We start from the raw sequence: 18,398 nt of genomic DNA, 5'->3' as shown, positions 1-18,398 counted from the left end.
TTTTCTCCTGTTGGCTGGCTGGCTCTGCTCCACTTGTTTTCGTTGGCATGCTAAAGCCTCTGCAGCAATGTCACATCTCTACCTGACACACCTGAGCTTGTACGTGGTGTGGTTCCATGGCCTGTTCTTAAACCTGGTTGCTTGTTCTCAAGGTTTTGCTCTGTACAACCTGTTTATTCTGTTCATTATCTAATTTTGCTTTATGTTAATGTGTAAAAGTTCAAGACAGTTTTGCATGACAGCCGTGATCTGTGCTTGAGCTGATATGATTAACAATGTATGCACAATCACTGTATTTTTCAAATGGGTTTTATCAGATGTTAATAGAAGGGAACATCATATTTTAAAAGTCCCCTGTTGGATCAGAGACTGGTACATTTTACATGTGTGATGCAGATGTTCAGTTGCTCTTGTGAGATCAAAAGCTGACATTTATGGCACTTCATACATTTGAGGCTGTGTTTGTGTAGGGCTCATGTACTTCCCACCTTGTCATACAACAGTATTGTTCCTCCCATTGACAGGACTTTGGTGAGACTACTAGAGAAGTTTTATCCCAGTACCCGCCCACTTTGCATAAACAAAGTGTGTGTGTGTGTGTGTGTGTGTGTGTGTGTGTGTGTGTGTGTGTGTGTGTGTGTGTGTGTGTGTGTGTGTGTGTGTGTGTGTGTGTGTGTGTGTGTGTGTGTTAATTGCACTGTAACACGTAGAGACGCCAGCAAATCACTATACAATGCTAAAGTGTTTGATCATGTTGTTACAAATTTGAACGACAGATTCAGACTGTGTACATGAAGACTTTTCACACCAGGCATTTTGACTAATCAAAACAGAAAAAGATGGTCAGGTGACTACTAAATAATTGATGACTCTGCTGTCTTAAAAAATTCCATACATTAGACAGGTGTGCTTATTATGTTGCCAAACAACTTCCAAATCCTTGGTGTTGGTCTCTGCAGATATCACAGACTTTATTAATTACACTTGTCCTTTTCGTGCTATTACTCATCCAAGTATCTGCTGCACAAAAGTTTATTAGATCTCTCCCTGTCAACATCTAATAGACACACCTTTTGGCATCATTTATAACCTCTGGTGTGTATTAACTCTGAACTCTTTCAGCTTGGTCAACTTGTGCTGAATATTAAACTTCAGTCCTTTCCCAATGCTTTCTTTCTGGATTCAAGTAGCTTACTACCGTAACTACTTGAAGACATTCACGTCGTCTCCTTAAAGCTCTTCTTGTGGCATGATACAGCAGGATCTCTTCATGTAAAGCAGCATGATGAGCCTTTTGGGTCCTTCTGCAGAGAAGTCTCAATATTATGATGGTGCCTGTTGATATTTTCATCTTCGTCTTAATCCTGGGTACAGTGTCTGGACAGAAGTATTGAGGAACACCTCTTAATCTTTGAATTCAGGTGTTTTCAGCTCAGTTGCCACAGTTGTATAAAATTAAGCACCTAGCCAGTCAGTCTGCCTTTACAAACATTTGTCAAAAATGGGTCATTCTAAAGTGCTCACTGAATTTGGGTGTGGTTATGTAATAGGATGCCAGTGTTGTAGCCCAATCTGTTTTTAATTTTTCCCTCCTTGACATTCAGTGATCAACTGTCAGTGGTATTATTGCACTTTAAGTGTTTAGGAACCATAAAGGTGCTAGAGTGGTTACAGTGTGAGGTTATGGAGTGCTGAGGCACAAGTTGTGTCGCCAAGTCACAAAACTATGCTGGATAACTGCACAGGTCCAAATATCCTCTAGAATTAATCTTTAATCTGAGTAATTTATCACAGTGCTATTTCAGTAGTTACGTCTAAAATTGTTTTACTGTTATGGCATGCATAGGTTCTTTCTCTTCAGCACCCTCTGCTGGTCATAGTGGAAATACTCACCAGCTTTTATTTTGGTGGGGTTTTTCTGTGTTCCTGTGGGTAGAGGAAACAGGAAGCTGGTCGCTTGTTAGCCTGCAGAATATGTTGTTGCTCTTTAAAACGTTTCTGCCTTGGAGAGTTATTGCTTGTGAGTATTAATGTACAACATGTTTACAAGTTTATTTGGTGCATTTCTATTACATAGATTTGTTTAGAAACCAGTTATTTCATGTGCTATGTTTATCTTTGAGGAAGCTAAACTCGCTAAGTTGTATTGTGATCAATACTGAGTCGCTGTTGATTACACATACTATATAACAGTATAGTTCATATCTTAGAAGTGTGTGTGTGTAAAGAGGAAAAGACATCTTGTGACATTTACTTTGTGTTTGTTTTTAGTTTTACGGGAAGAAAAGGATGTCAATCATTGAACTACTGACGAAGTAAAAAGCCTTAAACTTACTTCCGCCTCCAATGTTCATTGGAACCGTTAGCTGTCTGTCAAGTTGGGCAAAGGGACGCACAATAAGGACAGAACAGTAAAAAAGCAGCTTCTCAGCAGGCAGAGATAATCAAAGACAGCAACTTCGTCTGCCAGCACGTCTCATCTCTACTACTGCTTACGCTTGCCACACAGCAGCATTGTGGGATGGAGGACACACAAGTCACAAAAGAAATAACGCAGCTGTCGGCTCTAGAGACCAGGTCAGTGGCCTCTATACCATCGAGTGGATCATCAGCCAGTCGAGCCGCTGCTGCAGCTCGTGCTAAACTGGAGGCAGCTCGCGCACGAGCTGATTATGCCAAAATAGAGTCAGAAATGATGATTTAAAAGGCTCGCATAGAAGCCAAATTGAACACTTTACAGTATGAAAAGGAGGTAGCAGCAGCTATGGCTGAAGCCAGCATCCTTGAGGTTGCAGCAGAGGAGTCTGTCAAAACTGAAAGGAAACCAGCCTTTGAAGAGACTGCTGAAAGGACACGGCAGTATGTGGAGCAGCATCTACAGCCAACCGAGAGTGCTAAACCAGAGGAAGAGCATAGAGAGTCAACTGTTCATGAGCTGAAGCCCACGATTCAACCCAGGCAAAGCTTTGGTACTCCATATGTTGAATCTCACTTGTTCAAAATGAGAAACAAAGCCATTCCAACATCAGGGCTATCTCAGGAACCAAAGTCTGGTATTTATCCCCACTCAACACCGCACCCACCAGAGAGCACAAGGGAAAGGTCGCCTGATCGAGTCATACCTCAACTCCTACCAGATGGCGGTGCTCAGGTGGGTGATATAGCAAGGTACTTGGCACGGAGGGATCTTATTAATGCTGGTCTCACAAAGTTTGATGACTGCCCTGAAAATTACTGGGCGTGGAAATCCTCCTTTCTGAATGCAATCAGTGGACTAAAACTCAGCCCCAGTGAGGAGTTGGACCTCCTTATTAAATGGCTAGGGCACGACTCAGCACGGCATGTGAAAAGAATAAAGACAGTGCATGTCTGTCGTCCTGAAGTTGGACTGGACAAAGCCTGGGAGCGTTTGGAGGAATGTTTTGGCTCTCCAGAGATAATTGAAAAAACACTGTTCGACAGGCTTACAAACTTCCCAAAGGTCAGTAGCAAAGATCCTGTTAAGCTGAGAGAGCTTAGTGACCTGCTGCAAGAGGTTGAGGCAGCAAAATCAGAGGGTTATCTCCCAGGGCTAAGCTATCTTGACACTGCACGTGGTGTCGCTCCAATTGTGGACAAGTTACCACACAATATCCAGGAAAAGTGGCTCTCTCAGGGTTTTAGGTATAAAGTTGACCATAGTGTCATTTTTCCGCCATTTTCCTTTCTCTGTGACTTTGTCTGCAGAGAGGCACAAGCCCGCAATGATCCAGGCTTCAGGCTCTTAGCATCTACAACAGACCACTTTAGATCAGATACTACAGTGAGGAAGACCTATAAGAGTTTGGTCTCTGCTCACAAGACGGAAATATCACAGGGGAAAGCTGGCCAAGACAGCGTGAGAGAGCAAACCTGTGATGTGGAAAGGCAGTGCCCTATTCATAAAAAGCCACATCCCCTCAAGCGCTGCAGAGGGTTTCGCAATAAACCCATTGAGGAGCGTAAGACCTTCCTCAAGGACAATGGTATCTGTTTTAGATGCTGTTCTTCCACTAGTCACATGGCCAAGAACTGTAGCACAACAATCAAGTGTACAGAATGTGAAAGCAGGAATCATATCTCTGCCCTTCATCCAGGACCACCTCCTGCAACTCTCTTTGGTCATGGCGGGGAGGGCACAGAAGAGACAACTCAGCCTGCTATAACATCGACTTGTACCGAAGTATGTGGAGAAGCTCAGAGAGGAAGATCCTGTTCTAAGATCTGCTTGGTAAAGGTTTTCCCAAAAGCGCAGCCAGAGCGAGTGACAAAGGCTTATGTCGTGCTCGATGATCAGAGTAATCGGTCACTTGCCAGGTCAGAGTTTTTTGATGTTTATGGCATAGAGGGGTCAGAGTCTCCATTCACATTTCGTACATGTGCGGGAACAACAGAAATGATGGGTAGAAGAGCTACAGGCTTTGTAGTGGAGTCACTAGACGGAGCCACATCAGTCACGCTGCCGACAATAATTGAATGTAATAACATTCCGAGTAACAGAGCTGAGATACCTACCCCTGAGGTGGCAGCAGAACATGCTCATCTAAGGCCAATAGCCCATCTCATCCCACCACTCGATCACAAAGCTGAGATCCTCCTTTTACTTGGACGTGACCTACTTAGTGTCCACAAAGCAAGGCAGCATAGAAACGGTCCTCACAATGCCCCATATGCACAGAAACTGGACCTGGGATGGGTCATCATTGGTGACGTCTGTTTAGGTGATGCTCATAAGCCTGCAGCTGTGGATGCCTATCACACTAATGTGCTTGAGAACAATCGCCCATCCTATTTCAGACCATGTCCAAATATGGTTCATATCAAAGAGAATTATGGGTCCAAGTCTGAGCGTAAAGCCTTCCCTACCACCGAAACACCTATAGTTAAGGCATGCACTCTTGGAAGCACCATCTATGATACATCCGAGGACGATAACAAAATCGGCCTTTCTATTGAAGACAAACTGTTCCTAGAGGTCATGAAGAGAGAGATGTTCATAGATGACAGCAACAGCTGGGTGGTGCCACTTCCATTTAAGGGACCTCGCCAGTGGCTGCCCAACAATCGCGACCAGGCCGTCAAACGCTTATCCTCTCTTCAGCGCACCCTTGAAAAAAGGCCTGAAATGAAGAGGCATTTCTTTGCTTTCATGCAGAACATATTTGATCGTGACCATGCTGAACTGGCTCCTCCACTTGAGGTGGACAAGGAGTGCTGGTACTTACCTACGTTTGGGGTGTACCATCCTCAGAAGCCGGATCAGATCAGGGTTGTGTTTGACTCAAGTGCAAAGTGCCATGGCGTCTCTCTCAATGATGTTCTCCTCTCTGGACCTGACCTCAATAATAGCTTATTGGGAGTATTGTTGAGGTTCAGACGTGAAACTGTTGCAGTAACCGCTGACATTGAACAGATGTTTCACAGTTTCATTGTAAGAGAGGACCATCGAAACTATTTGCGCTTCCTCTGGCATGAAGACAACAATCCTGCCAATGACATCTGTGAGTATCAAATGAAGGTTCACGTGTTTGGCAACAGCCCCTCACCATCCGTAGCTATATACGGCCTTCGATGTGCAGCAGCTCATGGTGAAGAGGAATTCGGATCAGATGCACGACGCTTCATTAAGAGGGAGTTCTACGTTGACGATGCGCTTATGTCAAGGCCCACAGCCAGTGAATCTATTGATCTAATGAAGAGAGCACAGGAAATGCTTGCCACATCTAACCTTCGCCTGCATAAAATAGCATCAAACAGCTCTGAGGTTCTTGATGCGTTTTCTCCAGATGACCGTGCAAAGGGGCTTAAAGAGCTAAATCTGGAGACTGATGTGACACCTACACAGCGAAGTCTTGGTCTGATATGGGACCTAAAGAAAGACGCCTTTACCTTTCGAGTAGCAGAGACAGTGAAGCCCTTTACAAAGAGAGGTGTCTTAGCTACAATCAATGGTCTTTTTGATCCCTTAGGATTTGCTTCACCGGTTACAATCCAGGGAAAGATGCTGCTGAGAGAACTTTCAAGTGAGGCCCTAGACTGGGACACTCCACTGCCTAGAGAAAGGGAGGCCGAGTGGGATACATGGAAAGAATCTCTTGTCGATCTCAAGAATGTACATATTTCAAGGACCTACGCTTCTGCTACGATGTCAACAGCAATCAGAAAAGAGTTACACATCTTTTCAGATGCCTCCACTAAAGCCATTGCAGCAGTTGCTTTCCTAAAGACCACTGGCGAAAATCAGAACCATCAGGTGGGCTTCGTTCTAGGGAAAGCAAAATTGGCCCCACAATCTGCTCATACAATTCCAAGACTGGAATTGGGAGCTGCTGTTTTAGCTGCAGAGCTTGCTGAAGTCATCACAAGTGAACTGGACCTAAATCTTGAGGCAGTTGAATTCTACACAGACAGTCGTGTGGTTTTAGGCTATATAAGCAACCAGACGAAGAGGTTCTATGTATATGTTGGCAACAGGGTGCAGCGAATCAGGAGGATTTCAGGACCAAAACAATGGCACTATGTCCCTACGAGCTCTAACCCTGCTGACATAGGCACACGCTCGGTGCCTGCCGCCATGCTTGGTGACAGTGCCTGGCTTAAAGGACCTGCCTTCTTGTTACAAGCTAGTGTTACAAGAGAAGCTGAAACCTATGACCTTGTGGACCCCGAGTTGGATGATGAAATACGCAGCTTTGTCACTCACACGAGTAATGATGGGTCTCTGCTTGGATCGCAAAGGTTCAGACGTTTTTCCTCTTTGAAGAAACTCCTCAAGGCCCTTAGTTTGCTCATTCATATTGCAAAGGTCTTCAAGAGCAAAGATGAAGGTCCCTCTTGCAGTTCATGGCATCATTGCAAACAGTCTCGCACAGCAGAGGAACTGACAAAGGCTGAGATTGTCGTCATCAAAAGTGTGCAGAAGGAAATGTTTGAGGAGGAACTTGCCTGTATTGCTAATGGTAAAGACATACCAAAACACAGCTCTTTACAAAAACTCAATCCCTACTGTGATGATGAAGGACTCTTGAGGATAGGTGGAAGGCTCAAACACGCCAACATCGACTACAAGGAGAAACATCCTCTCATTATTCCAGGTGGTAGCCATGTTGCCAAGTTGATAGTAGAACACCATCACCAGCGAGTAATGCATCAGGGACGGGTGTTCACAGAAGGTGCAGTCCGTACTGCTGGATATTGGATTACAGGAGCAAGGAGGCTAATCAAACAGATTATCCACAACTGTATCACCTGCAACAGACTTAGGAAGAAAGCAACTGAGCAAAGAATGGCAGATCTGCCTTCTGATCGTATCAGCACCGAACCTCCTTTCACCTTCGTGGGTTTGGATGTATTTGGCCCTTGGTCTGTGGTCACAAGGCGCACAAGAGGAGGCCAGGCAAATAGCAGAAGGTGGGCTGTTCTTTTTACGTGTCTTAGCACACGTGCTGTGCACATTGAACTGATTGAGTCGATGGACGCATCAAGTTTCATCAATTCCCTGCGTCGATTCTTCAGTTTGAGAGGGCAGAGATAACAGCCATCATTAATGCTAGACCTTTGTCTCCTATCACAACAGATCCTGACACACCCTTCCTGTTGACACCTTCCATGCTTCTCACTCAGAAGGTGTGCACTCCTCTTCCCCCTCCGGGAAATTTTATTGAGAAAGATCTCCATTGACAGCAGTGGAGGCAAGTTCAACACCTTGCAAACACATTTTGGACCAGATGGAGACGGGAGTACTTAAGGACACTGCAAAGCCGGAACAAGTGGCAACGTAACCATACAAACCTCAAGGTGGGAGATTTGGTGCTCATCAAAGACGCACAAGCGAGGCGGAATGAATGGCCAATGGGACTTGTCAACCAGATCTTCCCGGATAAGGATGGCAGGGTCAGGAAGATTGAAGTGAGGGTCTCGAGAAATGGAACTATTAATACTTACCTGAGACCTGTGTCAGAGACAGTGTTATTGATGTCCCCAAAGGACTGAGAAGTATGTGTGTCATGATGGTAAACATTGTATTCAGATATAATCTGTAAAATCTTGCACTTTATGATGTTTCAGTTGGTTCATAATGGTATTTTACAATACCAGACGGGGAGTGTTATGGCATGCATAGGTTCTTTCTCTTCAGCACCCTCTGCTGGTCATAGTGGAAATACTCACCAGCTTTTATTTTGGTGGGGTTTTTCTGTGTTCCTGTGGGTAGAGGAAACAGGAAGCTGGTCGCTTGTTAGCCTGCAGAATATGTTGTTGCTCTTTAAAACGTTTCTGCCTTGGAGAGTTATTGCTTGTGAGTATTAATGTACAACATGTTTACAAGTTTATTTGGTGCATTTCTATTACATAGATTTGTTTAGAAACCAGTTATTTCATGTGCTATGTTTATCTTTGAGGAAGCTAAACTCGCTAAGTTGTATTGTGATCAATACTGAGTCACTGTTGATTACACATACTATATAACAGTATAGTTCATATCCTAGAAGTGTGTGTGTGTAAAGAGGAAAAGACATCTTGTGACATTTACTTTGTGTTTGTTTTTAGTTTTACGGGAAGAAAAGGATGTCAATCATTGAACTACTGACGAAGTAAAAAGCCTTAAACTTACTTCCGCCTCCAATGTTCATTGGAACCGTTAGCTGTCTGTCAAGTTGGGCAAAGGGACGCACAATAAGGACAGAACATTTACTAACAAATCAAAGAATCTGTATTTCTGTGTGTCCTTCACCTGTCTGTCACAAATCTACCTCACACTCACTGAATGTACTGCTAATGTTGTTCGGATGAAATATTTGGTATTTTTCCTATTTCTTGGAAATCAATGGATGGAGCCTGTTTCTCCTGTGAACAGGCATCATCAAATGTGAGATGTCACAGGTCAGAGAATTTTGCAACTACTGAAGCTTGATTTACAGTGGGGCAAAAAAGTATTTAGTCAGCCACCGATTGTGCAAGTTCCCCCACCTAAAATGATGACAGAGGTCAGTAATTTGCACCAGAGGTACACTTCAACTGTGAGAGACAGAATGTGAAAAAAAAAATCCATGAATCTACATGGTAGGATTTGTAAAGAATTTATTCGTAAATCAGGGTGGAAAATAAGTATTTGGTCAATAACAAAAATACAACTCATTACTTTGTAACATAACCTTTGTTGGCAATAACAGAGGTCAAACGTTTACTATAGGTCTTTACCAGGTTTGCACACACAGTAGCTGGTATTTTGGCCCATTCCTCCATGCAGATCTTCTCGAGAGCAGTGATGTTTTGGGGCTGTCGCCGAGCAACACTGACTTTCAACTCCCGCCACAGATTTTCTATGGGGTTGAGGTCTGGAGACTGGCTAGGCCACTCCAGGACTTTCAAATGCTTCTTACGGAGCCACTCCTTTGTTGCCCGGGCGGTGTGCTTTGGATCATTGTCATGTTGGAAGACCCAGCCTCATTTCATCTTCAAAGTTCCCACTGATGGAAGGAGGTTTTGGCTCAAAATCTCACGATACATGGCCCCATTCATTCTGTCCTTAACACGGATCAGTCGTCCTGTCCCCTTGGCAGAAAAACAGCCCCATAGCATGATGTTTCCACCCCCATGCTTCACAGTAGGTATGGTGTTCTTGGGATGCAACTCAGTATTCTTCTTCCTCCAAACACGACGAGTTGAGTTTATACCAAAAAGTTCTACTTTGGTTTCATCTGACCACATGACATTCTCCCAATCCTCTGCTGTATCATCCATGTGCTCTCTGGCAAACTTCAGACGGGCCTGGACATGCACTGGCTTCAGCAGCGGAACACGTCTGGCACTGCGGGATTTGATTCCCTGCCGTTGTAGTGTGTTACTGATGGTGACCTTTGTTACTTTGGTCCCAGCTCTCTGCAGGTCATTCACCAGGTCCCCCCGTGTGGTTCTGGGATCTTTGCTCACCGTTCTCATGATCATTTTGACCCCACGGGATGAGATCTTGCGTGGAGCCCCAGATCGAGGGAGCTTATCAGTGGTCTTGTATGTCTTCCATTTTCTGATGATTGCTCCCACAGTTGATTTTTACACACCAAGCTGCTTGCCTATTGTAGATTCACTCTTCCCAGTCTGGTGCAGGTCTACAATACTTTTCCTGGTGTCCTTCGAAAGCTCTTTGGTCTTGGCCATGGCGAAGTTTGGAGTCTGACTGTTTGAGGCTGTGGACAGGTGTCTTTTATACAGATGATGAGTTCAAACAGGTGCCATTCATACAGGTAACGAGTGGGGGACAGAAAAGCTTCTTACAGAAGACGTTACAGGTCTGTGAGAGCCAGAGATTTTCCTTGTTTGAGGTGACCAAATACTTATTTTCCACCCTAATTTACGAATAAATTCTTTACAAATCCTACCATGTAAATTCATGGATTTTTTTTTTTCACATTCTGTCTCTCACAGTTGAAGTGTACCTCTGGTGCAAATTACTGACCTCTGTCATCATTTTAAGTGGGGGAACTTGCACAATCGGTGGCTGACTAAATACTTTTTTGCCCCACTGTAGGTCTTCGTAGTATCAGAAGTTATCATAGTTTCGAAATTACCCTCCACTGACTGTGAGATCTACATTTGCTGGTTAACATGTCTGTGACAGTGAGCACAGACATTAGTTGATTTTTAAGATCGCAGTCCAGTCAATCAGTCAATCACAAATCAAAAACTCTGATGAAGATGGTGTGTTTATAAAAGGACATCTGTTTCATCTATAGCATGGCCATTCCTCGAGAAGGTAGCATGCAGTAAGTGATGAAATGTGAAAAACATCTGTCTGTTTTGTGCTTCTCTTTCAGGACCAGACAGAGAGGAACCGTTTCTCAATTTACTGGAAGCAGGTCGGACCTGTCGTGTTTGGTTCCTTCTGCCTCTTTATCTTTGACATGTGTGAGAGGTGAGACTAAGTTTTCATTAAACACAGTTTTAAATAACCATATTAAAACGGAGTATGTCCATTGCATTATAGAGGTGCGTTTACAGCAAACCACAGACGGTATAAAAGATGGACGTAGCCACCGTGACCTCACTCATTGGTTGGCAAAGTCTTGTTTATGAACCTTTGAACTGGGCGTTTTTTGCGGTCTCTGTTTGGAAACCAGACGTACAGGGAATGGATTGATTTGATAACAGCTGAAGACAATGCATGCTCATTGGCTACTGATTTGTTACTCACAAGCTGTTAGCCAATCGATATACCCTAGATCAGCATTCCCCAACCCCAGTCGTTTGGTACCAGGCTGCGAGAGTTGAGGCCCGGGGGGGAGGGAATTTCTGGAATTTTTATCTTTTTTTTTATTTTATTGTTTTTATGCTTAACTTGGTTTCCCTGGGTCTTTATCCGTGACACCTTAAAGACCGGTCCGTGAAAATATTGTCAGACATAAACTGGTTCGTGGCGCAAAAAAGGTTGGGGACCGCTGCCCTAGATAATGCCCCGTTTTAACTCCTATGAGCATATTCTATGCAAGTTTTGTGATTTATTTACATGACACTATTAATTGAGTCCAGATACTCATCAGGAGACTATATAATTTCTTTTTTCAAACCACAATAGTCACTCCTTATTTGCAACTGCTATGGCTAATTGTTCAAAATTAGTTAAATGTACTGCATTGTACCAGTATTTTTCTTTTCCATGGGTTGTGTGTTATCATATTACTCCTTCGAAGTGTGTCTGTATATAAAAAAAGATTTCTGTCATACTTGATGTTTGTTTTTTTTATTTATTTATTTTTCTCCTCCTTAGAGGTGTCCAGCTGAAAAATCCCTTCTACAGCATCTGGGCTTCGGACATAGGAACAGAGCTGGCTGTATCCTTTTTATGACCAAATGTTGAACATTCATTAGGGAGAAATGATGACAGTGGAGACCCTATGGCAGAGTAAATTACCAAAGCATGACTTCTGAGTTTAGCATGAATAAACATTGTTATGGTTGATCTTCTGCTTCATTTGTTGGAACAGATTAATTTCCTCATTGATACTATGCCAGCTTCCAAACTGCACTTGGCTTCTGCACAAACTGGCAACTGTATTCTCTTGACTAATATGATGATATGAAACATTCAGTTATGCCATATGTGCATTGCTGAGGGTTCTTGTGTTTACGTGTGCATATCCATTTTTGTTTGCTTGGCGATCTGATTGATGTAAAATTCATCAGCACACAACCTTTTTTATTTTTTTGGTCACCTTAGCTGCTTTAAAATATATTGTACAATGATCCATAACTGCATGAATAGAGTTGTGGGTTTATGAGTATAACTTTATAAGTTTTTTCACCTCAGACATTATTGTGAAAATGTGTTTTGTAAGTTTAAATTTGTGGAACCTTTTCATCTATTTTCACTATTAGTAGTACGACTACGACTACTACGACGACTACTACTTACTTCCTTGACAAGTTTCCTTAGATGGCTTTCATAATTGTGGCAGGGATCTGTGCGTGTCTCTACTTTCTCTTCCTCTGTTTCATGGTTTTTCAAGTCTTCCGCAACATTAGTGGCAAGAGGATGTCCCTCCCTGCCATGTCTAAGGCCAGACAGCTTCACTATGAGGTGTGTGTCTGCGGTTTAGTTAGTTTGTCATGCCAGTGTGTTTAGATCTAGGTTTTTTATTATCTTACACACACATTAATGCACTCCTAACAGTGTTGTGACGCTTAATGTTTTCTTACTAAGTAATCCCACTGTCATCATTTTAGGGTCTGATTTTTAGGTTCAAATTCCTCATGCTGGTCACTCTGGCCTGTGCTGCACTGACAGTGATCTTCTTCATCATAAGTCAGGTGAGTCTCATTCATAAAGTTACGGAATCTGTTGTGTCTCAGAGTAAGGGCCAGTTACGACATTGAAAGGACAAAATCATTAAAAATGATCTCTCTTGGTTTTGGTCCAGGTGAATGAAGGTCACTGGCACTGGGGAGAACACACAGTGCAGGTGAACAGCGCCTTCTTCACTGGCATCTACGGTATGTGGAATCTGTACGTGTTCGCCATCATGTTTCTCTATGCACCGTCTCACAAACACTATGGAGATGAGCAGTCAAGTGGTCAGTGCATCACTGGTAAGTACACCTTTCTACTTGCCTTATAATTAACCCGCTTTTTTATTTTTTTATTTTTTTATTTTGGTCTCTAAAAATTACCAAATCATGGCAATAAATTATTGATAAGGCTAGTTTTTATTGCTTGCTCCTAGACGTAACCCCTTTCTCTTCATTGTATTAAAGCTGAATTTTATTAATGCAGGCAGCACGGTGGCACGGTGGTTAGCACTGTTGCCGCACAGCAAGAAGATCCTGAGTTCAATTCCACCATCAGGCCGGGGTCTTTCTGTGTGGAGTTTGCATGTTCTCCCCGTGTTTGCGTGGGTTCCCTCCGGGTACTCCGGCTTCCTCCCACCGTCCAAAAACATGCAGTTAGTGGGGATAGGTTAATTGGAAAATCCAAATTGCCATTAGGTGTGAATGTGCGAGTGAATGTGAGTGCGAATGGTTGTCTGTCCCTGTGTGTTGGCCCTGCGACAGACTGGCGACCTGTCCAGAGTGTACCCCGCCTCTCGCCCTATGACAGCTGGGATAGGCTCCAGCGCCCCCCGCGACCCTGAAAAGGATAAGCGGAAGCGAATGGATGGATGGATTTTATTAATGCCCCCAGTAGCTCTTACTTCAGTCTAATAGAGAGCAAGTATCTGTCTCCTCTTGTAAAGCTGCCTATTCATCCAAAGTTTGTTTTTTGGAGTGAGTGAGAAAGGCTTGATTCCCAGGGGAAAGAAGGGTCTCTTTGGCCTGAGAGTGAGATTCTAATGGACACCAGGCTTCCTTCCAGGCGGAAAAGAAGGGAACAGTGAAGAGAGGGGGTGGGGCGAAGAGCAAGGAAGTAATGAAAACCATCCATCCATCTCCTGACGTCAGTGGCATGAGAGAGAGAAAAAGAGGGTTTGAAGTTTGGAAGCTTTCCCTGAAGTGCGTCAAGGGGTCTCGTGGGAGGAGCAGCTCTCTCCAAGCTTCACTCTCCATGTTTTGATTTACTTTTTCAGCTCTCTAGTTTCACTTCTGCTTTGCGCAAGCTGAGAGTGTTTATGTAAATGAAATTCAGCTAAAGCAGCTTGATATGCAACAGACTCCTGCCTGCAGTAATGTAAAGTTGGAAAAAGCCCAAAAAGGACTAAAGATGTCCTGAAAAATGTGATGATGATGTTTTATGTGCAGGTGATGGCGGAGCGAACAGCGGCGAAGACCTCCATCTGACCACAACTATCACGCATCTCGATGGTCCCACTGTGGTCTACAAGATGACTGGCAAAGAAGCCCAGGAATAGATTTAACACTGTTACGCAGACTCCCATCTACTCTCTGCTCCACCACTGATGTATATGTAATCAAACAGGCTTCCTCTTTATGTCTGAAGTGGCTCTAAAATGGGATCGACAATCCACCTTGCATGCAATTACCATCACCCCGAAATTGCTCTCTGGCATCAAACCACGAGGTTGTTTAAAAGCCAGTATGTTCCCAAAGTGTCTTTTTGTATTTGTAAAGGCTGAATATCAGCACTCCTATCAGTCCTGTTCATTTCACGGTGGAATTTCTTCTCACATTTCATACTTTATTGTAAACTATGTGGTGTTTGTTAATGTTGCACAATACCTTTCACACAAAGTCTGGTACTGAAAAAGCTGCTTTACAGGGAGACGAAAGCAGTTCTTTGTGGCGTGAGCCGCTGTCGCACTCCTGTGCCATTTGTTTTAAAAACCTGAGCTGACGAAGACCGACTGCAAGATGTTTTAGACACGTGGTTTGATTTTCTGCTTTATTAGGGGGCGTTTTCTCATTCAAGGCGTTCAGAACCTGTCACAAACGTATGTGTCATAGAAAATAGATCATATGGAGTACTGCTGTCACAATTAGTCATTCAAGTCCTTTTAAAAAAAACAAACAAACAAAAAAAAAAAATATATATATATATATATATATATATCTCACTGGGGAAATGTACAGACCATAGCCACATTGGGAAATGCATACTGTATGTTTATTTGGTTACAATGTCGATATCTATTTTTCATAAAGTGCTTATTTTCAACTTCACAAAATATATGCATCCAGCTCTATCAATATTTTTGAAGTTGATTGTAGCCTATTACACTTTTTTTTTTTTTTTAAGTTTAGTCTCTTTTATTTGCTTTTTATGCTGATTTAAATAAAAACTTTTACTTAATGTGTGTATTGTTAAGACTTTTTCTTTTAATTCAGACCAACCAAAGAAATAAAAATGTGTTTTTGTGAAGGGTTTTAATGCATAAACCGTTGGACACTTCTGCTGCACACAGAAAGGAAAGAGTGCGCCTCAGCAAGGCTAACAGCAGAATGACAGTGCTGCTTTCACTTTTGTCAAGTTAGCTGGAGACTTTTGGTGTAACAGGAAACAGATTCAGTGTTTATTCTAAACATTAAGAATAAGGGAAAATCTTTACTGTGTTTCATTGAGAATTTTCTTGCATATCTGCATGTTGGTCCCAGAGAGGACTTTGGTACTCTGAATGCAGCTTTCTGTGTTGCTACTACTGAGTATATCTTGATTAGAAATTTTCTTTCCGGGTTATAGTTGATGTAAAACCAAGTAAAACTGTATTTTTTCTGTGTAGTTTGTTACCAATGCTTTGTTTTGTTTTTCTTTTTAATCCTTATTTTTTACATTAGTTTTTGTTACTGTTGATGTTTAATTTAGTGTTTTTAAATAATATGCTGAGTATTTTTTTGGTCTTTTTGTTTTGTTTCGGGTTTTTTTGTTTGTTTGTTTGTTTGTTTGTTTTAGCATGCATGTAGCATGATTAAACACGTTCAGAGTAGGTAATACAATACAGACAGAACTTTTGAGTTGATTCTCTCATATATACTAACCAGCTGCGTTATTGTGGAAAAGCTGCTTATATCTAACCAGCCATTCCCATGTCATCACACCGAATGCATTAGGCAGGTAAACAAAGTCAAGGCAACATTCTGAAATACAAACCGGACAACAGAATAGGGAAGAAAAAAGATTTAAGTGACTTTGTGGTTGTTGGGTGTCAGGCTGCTCTAAGTAGTTTGGAAACTGATGATCTACTGGGATTTTTCCACACAACCATGTCTGGGGGTTTACAGAGAAAGGTTTGAAAATATCCAGAAATCTGGATTAAAATTGTCTGGTTAATGTCAGAGGACAATGGCTAGACTGCTTCAGGCTCATACTAGAAGAAAATCTCTAAAGGCACCGCGCACTGAATTTTAAAGCAGCAGTAGACGACCACCAGATATCATTCCTGTCAGCTAAAGACAGAAAACGAAGGCTGCAATTCACACAGGAAAAGGGAATCCACCAAAGCACTAGCATGTACCTAATAAAGTGGCCCGTGACTTTAGACTTCCAATTCTCAATGAATATTTACACCAGGACCTCACTGACTAAAATATAAACCATTTCCCGTGTGCTTTAATTTTATTAATTTTTTATAATTAAGAGTGTTTATTAGAAATGCATTTCTCGTTATCTGTGGCAACCGATGCAGAAATAACAGCAAATTTACATTTAAAAGGCCAACTTTACACTTAGCTTTTTAGATTAAATTCGATGTAATAATGCAGTAGCTTAGACTGCTCGACTTTCATTTTATTGTGAAATTTTACGGAAGTCGCGTCTGAGCGGTGGGTAGCTTGAAGCTGGCGGTCGTCCTGCGTTTCGGTTGGTCCGCCTCTCTCCCGACAAAATTCGGCTGTTCTCGACGCAAAGCGTCCAAGTGGAGGAAAAGGAAAGAAAAGGGGGAAGCTGGCGAAGAAGAAAAAGTAAACCACAATTAAAAGAAATTAGCTCTAAACGTCCGCAGAAAGTGAAAGCTGAGCTTGGAAGTCGACGGCGAGGTCTCCGCTGAGCTTGTTTTCCACAGTCTGTGGTGTAAACACGTTAGTGTAGTTCTGACATTGCGCCGTGAGAGACAGAGCTGAGGGAAAGGTCTCCTCCCAGTCTGTTGACGGAGACAGTTTGGCTTCAGTGGAAGGAGACACGGCTATACCTGACTGCACAGTACACCGGCCAGGTAAGACTGCAAACATGTTGATAAAATGTCACATTAGTAGCCGATATAACGAGCTTTACGCTGAAGCAACAGTTGGTCTCAATCTGTTCTACTATGAGACATATTTACTGTCAGCTGCCAGCTTTCACAGTCTCCCTCCGCCTGTGCAACACTTAGGTGGCACCACAGACAGTTTAGACACACAAATGTTATTTCTGCAGTTGTGTGTCTACAAAGAAATGTGTGATTCGTTTGGTATTCAACAGGTGAAAAGCTTTTAACTGAAGGTTTGTTCAACACACTGCTGCCTTCTGCCCCGATTATTCCCCAAAGGCCCCACCTACTGTGTTTGCCACATAGTGACTTATTTTGAAAAGCAGATAGATTATTCTAGAAGAGAAAATAAAACCAAGCCACTTCCTTCATGGCAAATCAGATGTATAATGGGTAGGGACATTACTAGTGTAAGCCCACCACGAACCAGTTCTGAGCCTGGGAAGTGGCTGAGATGTTTACATGGGGCATCAACAGTTCAGGCCATTAGGAGGACAGAATACAGACCAGCCATTGATAAGCCCAACTCATTAGTACCCCATTCACTGCCATCAAAGCTTCCTCTCGACATGAGTGGATCACACCGCACACAGTGGAAGCCCAGGAGCATACATTTCCTGTCTTCACGTTCCTGACATGCCATGACGTTTTATTTTGAAGGAGTGAACTGCCTCAGAAGTCAGAAGAGATGAAGTGACCGAATCTGTGCCACTGCGTTATCCAATTATAGAAGCTTTTAAGTTTACTGTTTCATTAATGAAGGAACTGACAGCCCTACAGTGCTGGGTCCAGTCATAAGGCTGCTATTATGCTATTACATGGAACAGACTCTTTAAAAAAAACAAAACAACTTATTTTCAGCTCTTTAAAAAAAAAAAATGACAGAACAGCTCCTCAGATGAGATTTGGGATGGTTTCAACGTGTTATCACCTAAAAAAAAAACCATTGATTCTTTTTTAGCGGCACCCGCTGCATTTGTAGTTGTGTGAGTAGGTTAGCTGGATAGCTGGCAGGATTTAGTATGACGTGTGATGCATGTAAATTGATTAGTAACAGAGGAAGGGGGCTATGTGATCGAGATGGGAACCATGTCCTGCTTAACGCAGCGGTTGGATGAGAGAGGAACGGGGAGGGGAACTCCTTGTAAGCTGCAAGACTGAATGGAAGATCACTTTTGTTTTGTTTCCTTCCTCCTTCCCCATCTGAGCCAAGTTGTGGGATGTGGCCGCACATGCAGCTGTCACCAATGCTGTAAT

General features: G+C 42.8%; 3 protein-coding genes across 5 annotated transcripts in view; all 3 read left to right on the top strand.

Moving 5' to 3' along the window:
• The window catches only part of wls (Wnt ligand secretion mediator), a 29,587-nt gene extending 14,599 nt beyond the window's left edge, over positions 1–14,988 (top strand). For both annotated transcript variants that reach the window (XM_026149439.1, XM_026149440.1), the window contains 6 exons: positions 10,830–10,927; positions 11,780–11,843; positions 12,446–12,589; positions 12,736–12,819; positions 12,930–13,098; positions 14,245–14,988. In XM_026149439.1, coding sequence (XP_026005224.1) covers positions 10,830–10,927; positions 11,780–11,843; positions 12,446–12,589; positions 12,736–12,819; positions 12,930–13,098; positions 14,245–14,354 — 669 coding nt within the window. In that variant the 3' untranslated portion in view covers positions 14,355–14,988. The remainder of the gene's footprint in view (positions 1–10,829; positions 10,928–11,779; positions 11,844–12,445; positions 12,590–12,735; positions 12,820–12,929; positions 13,099–14,244) is intronic.
• On the top strand, positions 694–8,977 carry LOC113010418 (uncharacterized). Of its 2 annotated transcripts, none has more exons than XM_026149438.1 (2): positions 694–2,020; positions 2,272–8,977. In XM_026149438.1, the coding sequence occupies exon 2, from the start codon at positions 2,765–2,767 to the stop codon at positions 7,550–7,552; it is 4,788 nt and encodes a 1,595-aa protein (XP_026005223.1). In that variant the 5' UTR covers positions 694–2,020; positions 2,272–2,764; the 3' UTR covers positions 7,553–8,977. The 2 variants fall into 2 exon arrangements, 1 of the variants encoding a protein (XP_026005223.1); XR_003270346.1 differs by lacking the exon at positions 694–2,020 and having other exon boundaries at positions 2,229–8,314; positions 8,566–8,977.
• Positions 14,989–16,707: 1,719 nt separating the features above from the next.
• gng12a (guanine nucleotide binding protein (G protein), gamma 12a) overlaps positions 16,708–18,398 on the top strand; it is a 37,734-nt gene continuing 36,043 nt past the window's right edge. Inside the window, exon 1 of the mRNA XM_026149128.1 lies at positions 16,708–17,108. The gene's annotated coding sequence lies outside the window, so the exon portion shown is untranslated. The remainder of the gene's footprint in view (positions 17,109–18,398) is intronic.

This window comes from Astatotilapia calliptera, chromosome 18 (genome assembly GCF_900246225.1).
Source record: "Astatotilapia calliptera chromosome 18, fAstCal1.2, whole genome shotgun sequence".
Classification (NCBI taxonomy): Eukaryota; Metazoa; Chordata; class Actinopteri; order Cichliformes; family Cichlidae; genus Astatotilapia; species Astatotilapia calliptera.
The sequence above is the reverse complement of the archived record's forward strand: the minus strand, read 5'-3'. Positions and strand labels throughout refer to the sequence as shown.